This window comes from Notolabrus celidotus, chromosome 12, assembly GCF_009762535.1.
Source record: "Notolabrus celidotus isolate fNotCel1 chromosome 12, fNotCel1.pri, whole genome shotgun sequence".
Taxonomy (NCBI): domain Eukaryota; kingdom Metazoa; phylum Chordata; class Actinopteri; order Labriformes; family Labridae; genus Notolabrus; species Notolabrus celidotus.
Genome location: NC_048283.1, coordinates 34,009,124 through 34,019,152, shown reverse-complemented (window position 1 = coordinate 34,019,152; position 10,029 = coordinate 34,009,124). Strand labels below are relative to the sequence as shown.

Here is a 10,029-nt window from a genome sequence, read left to right as displayed (position 1 = left end):
CAGTGTAGGGACTTACACTCACAGAAATGATTCAGGGCAGAGTTAATTTTTATGCATTTACATCTTATTTGATTTTATTTGAAAACTCATATTTTTAAAATATATGCATTGAAATTATTTATAATCTGCATAATTTAATCAATTCTAAAATGTATTAAATGTAATTGGTTAATATATACTAACATGGTTTAAATAATCAAAGCTGTAAAACAAACAGGATTCTGTTATTTAAAATTTATGTGATTGGTTGTCATAAAAGTTATGAGAAGGGAAATGGGGAAACCGGAAACGATGTCCTGCACTTCCGCTGGACGCCAGCACTCAGGCCCTTGTGGGTATAAGCAGTCGCCCATGTGACGGTAAGCAATCCGAGATATCCTGTGTCCAATTACTCCCGAATGTGTCCTAATCGTGCAGTTTATATAACATCACATCAATATCAATTCCTATATGATAAAATTTACGTAGACAATACGGGTGCCCGCTAGCATCATAGCTAGCCGCTTCATGGCTAGCATGGTGTAATACAGCTTGATACTGGACTAAACTAGCCCTTTGCAGTCGGGTTTTATGTCGGTTAAAATGACTACTAGTATCATCGGTAGTTAAGCTAGCCGGATAGCATTCCCTTTGTCCACAACATTTAGCCTATTCATTTTGTAACAAGTTAGGCTGTCTGTAGCATTATTTTATATCAGTTTGCTTAAAGGATAACTTGAGAACTCCATGGGGTTGTTTTGGTAAGTGAAAACTCGATACCTTTCGGTGAAATTCTGCATTGTGAATGCAAAAAAAATTGCATTTCTGTGATTCATGCGAATCTTTTTTTTTTTTTTTTTTTGCTCTTCTTCTCTTGTCTGCATATATATTTCTGGTTTTTGTCATGTTTGTCACAAACTGTCAAATATTAATGCAATTTATTCTTGCAGCAAAAGAAAAGAAAGAAAACCTTTTTCTTCTGTGCTTGTGACTGTGTGCATGCAACCATCACCATCCCTCTTAGAACTCTGGCCTATCTTTTATTGGCAGCTAATATCATGTTCTGTAAAAGAGGGCGTGCACACCTAGGTGGACCAAAAAATAAATAAAAAATAAGAGAAAGTGAAAGAAAGATTACATAAGGATATACAAAGGGACAGGGAGAGAGCAGGAGAGGGAGACCTAACACACTTAGATGGAGAGGGACCATCTCACCATGATGCCAAAAAAAATCCGTGGGGTGATACTAATGATTAAGCAACCCTTAGTGTCCACAATCATTACTGAAGCTTGGGTCGCAGAGGGTTGCCACCGTGCTGTGTTCTATTTGTGTAACGAGACCACCACTGGTGCAGATGAAACCACTTGGGTCAGATCAGCCGAGCGGTACGGCCCGGCACCCGGACTGCGAGAGCAGTCAGACCGTAGGACCCAACCCGCCGCGGGAGACCCAGGCCAGGGGACAAGCCAAGGACCCAGACCGGAAGCAAGCAGGTACTGCCGGAGCACCCAGGGCGACCCCCAGGTCACCCAGTAGGAGGAAAGGGGGGCGAGGGGGGAGAGATCCCGCAGCCCCCCCAAGGGACACCCCCACAACACCGCCCCCACAGCCCCCCAAGACAGAGCCAAAGGAGCCACCAGGGCCGAGGGGGCCCGGCACCAGGAGCAGACAGCCAGGCAGACGGGCAGGACCAGGACCAGAGCCCACCAACCGGCGCGCCGGAGCGGGGGTGTCCCAGCCACGCCCCCCACCCACGCCCTGCGACTGATGGACCAGGCCGCGGGGGCATGGAGGGACACCCCACAACAATTTTTGTTGTATGTATGTTTGCTAGTGAGGTGGATTAAAATAGGGGGAGCAGGAAGGGAGGCGGGAGAGAGGTGGGAGAGCCGTAGTGCACTACTGCATCACAATCCGCCGCCCCCCCCCGTATAGAACCCGCCCCCCCGACCCTATATCTTTACCTATATCAGTATCTAGTGAGGTGCATTAAAATAGGGGGGGGGCGGGAGAGAGGGGGGAGAGCCGTAGCGCACTACTGCACCACAATCTGCCCCCCCCCCCCCCCCCCCAGTATAAAACCGGTCCACCCAACCCACACCCCCCACCCCATGTCTTTACCTATATTATATTCATGCAAATCTACAATTAAAGTTATTGGGGGCGGAGGGAAAGTTGCTTCGCGAGCTCAGTCATGAATACGAATCACTTTATTGCAGTGTTTTCCAAACTAGTTTGGTCGACGCGTAGGCCTCTTTTTTTTCATAATGCGCGCCACCCTGCTCGTTAAACGTCGCTGGTCATGCTGCCTTTTACAGCGCTTACTTGTGGTGACTATGACATAAGTCTTCCAGCTCACTGTCCGTGATACAGAGTGTGCTGCTCGTCTGTTTGTGTGTGTAAACATAAAAGCATTTTTGGATGAAAGCTTTTTTTCTCACCTATATTATTTTTTTCAGATACCTAACTCTTGGGGTATTTTTCTCGTTCTCCTCACATCCTGTGTTCTCTCCTCCATGTGGCAACATAGATTTTGTAAGTATAAGTTAAAAGATGTACACATCAAAATGTAGCACAGTTTAAATGTAGTTTGTATTCATTTATAGTTCATGTGAACTTAAAATGTGGTTTCACTAGCAAACATACATACAACAAAAAAACAAACAAAACAAAATTCAAATCATATCACACACACACAATTTGCAGAGATTCTACAAATGTGTATAGTGGGAGATAAGTTGAGCTTCATAGTTCGTTTATATTTTGCTTGGTGTCAGAATCATTTCAGGGCCTTTCAGTTGACTTTGTCACCAGATAGAAAGGTTGCTAACCTCTCTTACCCTCCTCCGACCACCTCTTTTGCCATCTCCTCACTCTTCTAGCCTCTTATCTTTCCAAACCATTCTGTTACCCACCTCACTCTAGTATTTTCCTCCCTACAAGCCACCTCTCTCATAACCTCTTCTTTTAACCATCTCTACTCTACTTTCTCCTACTCCATCCGTCTTCCAGCTGTTCTCCCTTTACTAGCATTCTGTCTTCATTAACACATCAGTTATAGGCTAATACTGTCTCCTGTCTGTGCACTCTGCTTGGGTGGTTAAGTATTTAAATAACCAGACTAATACCTGTCCACCCTGTTTGTTTGTGTCTCCACCTTAGATTAGCAAAGCAGGATGGCAGAACGAGTAACTTTCAGAGTCCTCTTTGGAGGTGAAGATGATGCAAGAAAACTCACCATTGAATCTGGAATACCAAACACTGTGGAGGAATTCGCTCTTCAAATAAAGACTTTCTTCCAAGTGACTGAGCCATTCAGACTTCAGTACAGAGACAGAGAAATGGATGATCAGTTCATGAACCTCTTGTCAACTTCAGAACTTGAAGATAAAGCTACTGTGAAAGTGGTGTACATACCTTCTGAGACAACCAGCTCTAATCCACTCTCAAGGGATACCAGCCCCACAATCCCAGGTACTCCTTCCGGTGTCAGCTCCTCATTACATGAGCTAAATGATTCAGACTCCTACAGCAGCAATGATACCATCATCTTGTCATCGCCCGAGACCCGGTCCTGTTCTTGGCCCAAAGTCTTTGTTGTTCCTCGCTTCTCATACTTTGCCGAGATGATGCTCCACACTGGAAATAATGAGTTCAGTGCACACAGAACTTTGCTGTCTCTTACCCCCAAAACACGTTCTGATATTCTTGAGGGCCTAGCTGAAGAAATCATGAAGTATACAGCATATCCAAAGGATGAGCAGTTAGAAGAAGTGGCCAAGGCTCTGATACAGTCCCACCCATGTCTCCTGGAGAAATGCACTCGCAGTGGCTACTGTGGTTGGAAGCACTACTTGAAAATAAAGATGATGAACTTCAGATCAAAGCTTAGGTATGTTGTTGCGGCTGACTGACGATTTAACCAAACAAAAACGACACGCCGCGGAAGGCTAAGCACGGGAGTTTACCTGTGACGCGCACTCACAGAAACACACATCCACTTCTGATGCTCGTCAATGCTCTTTATTTCTAGCGATGCGCAACTTGAACAGATGCTTCATACAATACAAGACAAAATACTGAACGGCAAAACTAATGTGGTGTTAAGCGTAGCGGTCAACAGAAAGTGTCACTCCCGACTCACCCTTCCTCGTTAACAAACCAACAGACTACAGGTGCGTGGAATTATTTGTAACCACTGCAAATTTATTTTTTTACAGTTGAAAATTCTACAAGTTAGATTGATTAGAAAGATGGAAGTTTTTGTAGCTGCATTAAGAAGATGATATTAAAAGGCTTTAATGGCAATAAATCTGTTGAATCAACAAGGTGATAGTTCATATGTATCATTAAGCTTGTACTGAATGGAAAAGAATTACATAAATGTGATGCATTTTGATTCATTTGGTTTATTACATAAGCATAAATAACATGTAATTCAAACAATATATTTTATGTGTTTTAAATAAATACTGTCATTATTATTCATTTACTTTATTAATAATAAATACATAAACCTGAGGATTATGCATTTCAAATAAATAGGCTTTATAACACTACTGAATATTGCATCATTTAAGGTTTATTTGGTAGGTTTGTGTTAAAATTATCTAAAAAGAGTACATGGAAATTTGTCATTTAATAAAATTACATAAATCTTAAAAGTTAGGGTTAAATATTTCTGTGAGTGTACCTGGCCACCTTTCCAGCGGGAAAGTGGTAGAGGTACATTTATTTTTCTGCTTTATAGCGGCACTACATACGCACATGCATCCACTCTGGATCCACTCTCCCCTCTCTCTCTCCGTCTCTTGCATGCATTATGACGATGCGTCGTCAAATCCAAGGCCTGACTCCTGAGGAAATTCGAGCTCTGTCCAAAGATGAGCTGCAGATGCCTGTGACCACGGAGGACTTCACCCTCACCCTCAAGATGTTCTCCAAGTCGGTCTCTGCTGCAGACCTGTCTCTCACATTTTCTCTTTCAGATGTACATAATTGTGGAATTTACAGAAGACAAGTCGGTTAATATTGTACCGGCCAGTTGGTTTGAAGATGGCGTCACTTGGTGGCCAGACTTTACGAGTGATGAACGCATCAACAGAGCTGTCAAGAAACAGGTGAAGCCAGGACCAGACTGGAAACTGTTTGATGCTCGGGTAATCTCAAGATCAAGTAAGGATTTATTTTGAGTCCAAAATTTACAAACATGCTTTGAAATCCACTGATTCTTAGAGCTTGCAGAGGTTTACTAATAACTTGTTTTTTCAACTTTGATAGGTGATTACACTAGAGCAAGAGAAAAGCTGAGGGCTTCATTGGTCTGTAATACCTCAGAGTTACAATCAGATGATGAGGAGGAAGTACTTGTTAGGAAGAGGAAGATTAGGCCAAGGTTTAGTATATTTATTTTAAACATATCACAACATTGTTCATATTTAGAAGCTGCTTACAGGTGCAATTTTTGATTCTCAGCTAGTTGGTTTTTTTTCACACATCGTTGTTAACAAGGTTTTTTCCTTTGTTAGGATCATTTTTGGCGAGACAGACTCTGACAGTGAGCCAGAGGAGGGTAAAAAGAGGAGGCGCACTAATCTCTCCTCCACTCAAGCTCCACCCATTTCTCCACCTATTTCTCAACCTATTCCAACACCAACACCTAACATACCATGGAATGAAACTTTCCCAACACCCTCTAGACCTCTGCCGGACCCAAGGCGCACTGGATCGCTGTGTTTCACAGGTATCTCAAGGCACTTCAATACCTTCTGTAAACCTCTGGTTAATAAAATATCCATCCTTCAAAATGATTAAGTATTTGCTCATTACTTCTTCTCAGCACTAGTAGCACTTGTTCCTACAAATACTTAGGTACCAGGCTAAAAATTGCTTTTATACTACTTACATTGATCCATCTAGTCTCTGTTTAACTTCAGTTATAGATCAGTTTATTGACAGTAGCTTTAGTAGGGATTGTAGTATTGCTCTGTGTGTTTTACAAGACTTTACAGTGGAAAATACAGATGCTCCTTGTGAATTTATGCAAAGGGTGCAGAGTGTGTACAGTACTAGTGAATCAATCATAGATGGGGATCATAAGGTAAACGAGTCATCTCAGGCAGTCAGAAATCTGCCAGACTTAATTCATTCTGAATTTTAATAATAATAATGCCTAATTCTATCTCTTCAGCTGATGCACCACTTGTGCCCATCCCTCCACCCTCCAGTGCTGCAGGATCTCTGCCAGAATTCAACAACCATTCTTTTACTCCAACTTTTAGATTGGGGAAGACTGGCACTGGATCATTTCCTTGCTCTGGTAAGTCTTATAAATCAGTCTGTGACCATTTGAATTGTTTAAATATACTTGTAGAAATGTGTTTGCATGCAGACATTTCCTTTGGAACTTCTGTAACCCATGTTAAATGGATACGTTTGAATAGGGGAAAACATGTTTCATATAATACTTAAAGCAACACCACTTTTAATAGAGGTGTTTCTCTACTCTTTTTGTAGCTGCTCAGCAGCACATCCTTACTCTGCTGGAGCATATAAAGGAGCAGCAGATGCAGCTTGCTGCTGCTGTAAATAATCTAGCAGCAAGGATCGGGACGGAAACTCCTGTGGCTGAGATCCCACACAATATCAGCATCCCACTGGCCACCATGTCTGAAGTTGAGGGGTTGGAGGAGTGGCTTAAGGATGCAAGGCACTCACTCGCTAAGCAAAACATGGTACTGTAATGGAAATGTTATTGGGCCTTATTCACAAATGGCGCATGTACAAAAAACTGTGCTTTAAGCTGTGCATACACATATTTGATGGTGAAATTGACAAAAATGTACTTCTCTGTTATTGACCTCTAGACAAAAAGATTGTTTTATATAGAGAAATGGGGGTATGGTTGTGTGCTGATTGCGGATAGCAGGCATGTCCATTTTTAATTATTCTGATTCACAAAATAACTCACGGGGGCAAAACTAAATCAGCATTTCATTAACAGTAATTTTGCAGGCGCATTACCTTATTATTGAATGAGGCCTATTGTCTTTTCTTTTTTTACATCATTTTTAAAGCTTGTATTTTGATCTGAATTACTTCTGTCTTGTCAGATTTCTGCTCTTGGTGCTGTAGGAGGACAGAACACCAAAAGGGTCACTTGGAATATCCTGTCAAGGATATATTCGGATAATGTGGCAAAACAAATTAACTGGAAGGGCGTCAATGGAAAAAAAGGATTCAAAGAAATGGTCACAAGAAGTCTCATCATCAGTAAGTTCTTTATGATACAGTGTGGACATGGCTAGTAGACCAGGGGTCTGTTTCAGGAAGGAGGTTCAACAAACTATGAGTCTAACCCTGAACTCTGAATTGACTGATTTACAGTCAGATGCTCTAAGTTAGTTCCGTCAACTCTGAGGAGGTTCACTCATAGTTCAGTGTGCACTATGACTATAAAATGACAACATGGATGGAGCTTCAATACTATGATTCACCATGCCAACAGCTGACACAAAGAAGTCTGCCCACTTCACCATTTTGGAATTAGAAATCCTCTTGCTCACATGCAGTGAGTTAGATTTTTTTGGAAAAGAAAAGCAACACTACTGCTGTGACAAAAAGAGTCTCTGACAAAAAACTTTCTGAACGGTGTTGTCTTTACAAACAAAGGAAGGCATGCCCCAATTATAGGATATTTTAATTTTTTATATAGCTGGTTAATTGGACACATTTTTCTACTGAACCGAAAGCAGCTATCAGAAGAATGTGTTATTAGCAGGGCTAAGAGAAACAAGGATCATTTGTGTTAGTGATATATTATAAATTGAGGTACTGTCTCTAACAGGAGCTGTGAGGAAGAATCATTCCACAATCGGTGCCACTGACAGCGAAATCGATTCCTGTGTTATCAGATGGTTTAACCTTGCATCTGACCGCGGAGGTGGACGCAGAGATCGCGCAAAAGCGAAAGATGCGGTAACAATTGTACATTTTAGATCAAGCCTTGTGCTAGTATTTTGCAGCAGCTTTTTTGTTCATTTGTTTTTTAACTGCAACAATTTGTTGTTTATAGGCATCATCAGACCACCATACATCAGGCATTGATCAGCAGTAGTGGACCTCATAAAAGTAAGTATATTTTACATGTATTTTGCATTTATGTTGACTACATTTGTAGAAATTATATTGATGAGGTTTTAGATTAAAATGTTGCTGTTATTATTCCAATAATTCAAAAACTCTATTTCTTTTATCATTGTAGAAATAATCACATCAGTGGCAGCCAATGGCCTTGTACAGTGTTCAAGTTTGTTCAAGTCAGTGCTCAATTCTGCTTAAGTCAGTGTTTCAGTCAGTGCCAATTCTGCTCAAGACAGTGTTTCAATCTGTTCAAGTCAATGTTTCAGTCAGCGCTCAAGTCAGTGTTTCATTCTGCTTAAGTCAGTGTTTCAGTCAGTGCCAATTCTGCTCAGGTCAGTGTTGCAGTCAGTGCCAATTCTGCTCAGGTCAGTGTTTCAGTCAGTGCCAATTCTGCTCAGGTCAGTGTTTCAGTCAGTGCCAATTCTGCTCAGGTCAGTGTTGCAGTCAGTGCCAATTCTGCTCAGGTCAGTGTTTCAGTCAGAGCTCAATTCTGCTCAGGTCAGTGTTTCAGTCAGTGCCAATTCTGCTCAGGTCAGTGTTTCAGTCAGTGCCAATTCTGCTCAGGTCAGTGTTTCAGTCAGAGCTCAATTCTGCTCAAGTCAGTGTTTTAATCTGTTTAAGTCAGTGTTTCAGTCAGTGCCAATTTTGCTCAGGTCAGTGTTTCAGTCAGAGCTGAATTCTGCTCAAGTCAGTGTTTTAGTCTGTTTAAGTCAGTGTTTCAGTCAGCTCAAGTCAGTGTTTCAGTCAGAGCTGAATTCTGTTCATGTCAGTGTTTCAGTCAGAGCTGAATTCTGTTCATGTTAGTGTTTCAGTCAGAGCTGAATTCTGTTCATGTCAGTGTTTCAGTCAGAGCTGAATTCTGTTCATGTCAGTGTTTCAGTCAGAGCTGAATTCTGTTCATGTCAGTGTTTCAGTCAGAGCTGAATTCTGTTCAAGTCAGTGTTTCAGTCAGAGCTGAATTCTGTTCATGTCAGTGTTTCAGTCAGAGCTCAATTCTGTTCATGTCAGTGTTTCAGTCAGAGCTGAATTCTGCTAAAGTCAGTGTTTCATTCTGCTTAAGTCAGTATTTCAGTCAGAGCCATGTCTGTTTACGTTTTTGCTCAGATCAGTGCAAAAGTCAGTGTACAATTTAAAATGTTTTGTAATATTATACAAAAAATATTGTAAATCTGTATATACTACAACTAAAGAGACTATCTTGTCTTATTTCTTATGTATAATTCAGGGATAACGTTTTGTTTAATCTTCATATGTCCATAGTTTTGGTTTGGACAGAATGTTTTCTAACCATTTTTCAAAAGGCTACTTTTCATAGAGTTAACATTACAGCACAGATTATTTATGTAGATATACAGTATATCCATGTCCTCAAAATACATATATTTTGCCCTAGAGAGGAATGCATTTTACTCCATCTTCATACTTTCTTGTTTATTCTGTACTTTTGCTATTCTGATTAGTTGATTCAATCGGATCATTTCTTAATTTACAGACTTACAGTTTGTTAAAGACAGATCCCAAAGCTCTCCCAACAGAATCAACAAGACACCCATTTCCAACCTACTAGGTCATATATCATCAAGAAAGAAAATGAAATATTTATATGTCCCAAAATAGTTTAAATCAGCTATTTTTGCCATTATTTATTTATTTTTTGCCAAATCAGGTAACACTACCACTGGTTCCACTTTCTTACAGGTGAGGAATTATAACTTTCCTGTTTTTTACATTAAATGCAATTGAATTATTAATTACACTGTTGCAACGATGTGTTTTTCTCATTAAAAGTGTCATAACAAAATAAGGTGTTTGATTTTTGTCCCTTTCTTACATGTTATGTATGTCAAAGTGTATAGAAACTGTATAAAGAACATTAAGACATTGAGAGAGGATTCTTTTAACTGAAT

General features: G+C 40.6%; 1 protein-coding gene across 2 annotated transcripts; it reads left to right on the top strand.

The window, feature by feature from the left end:
* The first annotated feature begins 4,712 nt into the window (after positions 1-4,712).
* Positions 4,713-8,934, top strand: LOC117822870. 2 transcript variants are annotated; one of them, XR_004633267.1, is made up of 10 exons: positions 4,713-5,155; positions 5,261-5,375; positions 5,509-5,723; positions 6,171-6,299; positions 6,497-6,714; positions 7,093-7,252; positions 7,827-7,957; positions 8,055-8,110; positions 8,244-8,421; positions 8,488-8,934. XR_004633267.1 is itself a non-coding variant. In XM_034697801.1 (9 exons), exons 1-8 carry the CDS (start codon positions 4,969-4,971, stop codon positions 8,094-8,096), a joined length of 1,197 nt encoding a protein of 398 aa, XP_034553692.1. In that variant the 5' UTR covers positions 4,713-4,968; the 3' UTR covers positions 8,097-8,110; positions 8,244-8,934. The 2 variants fall into 2 exon arrangements, 1 of the variants encoding a protein (XP_034553692.1); XM_034697801.1 differs by having other exon boundaries at positions 8,244-8,934.
* The last annotated feature ends 1,095 nt before the right edge of the window (positions 8,935-10,029 follow it).

Coding starts and splice junctions, on each gene's coding strand:
- LOC117822870 (XM_034697801.1), top strand. CDS start 4,969: ATGTACATAATTGTGGAATTTACAGAAGACAAGTCGGTTAATATTGTA. Junction 5,376..5,508: donor AAGAGGAAGATTAGGCCAAG/GTTTAGTATATT, acceptor TTCCTTTGTTAG/GATCATTTTTGGCGAGACAG. Junction 7,958..8,054: donor GCGCAAAAGCGAAAGATGCG/GTAACAATTGTA, acceptor TGTTGTTTATAG/GCATCATCAGACCACCATAC.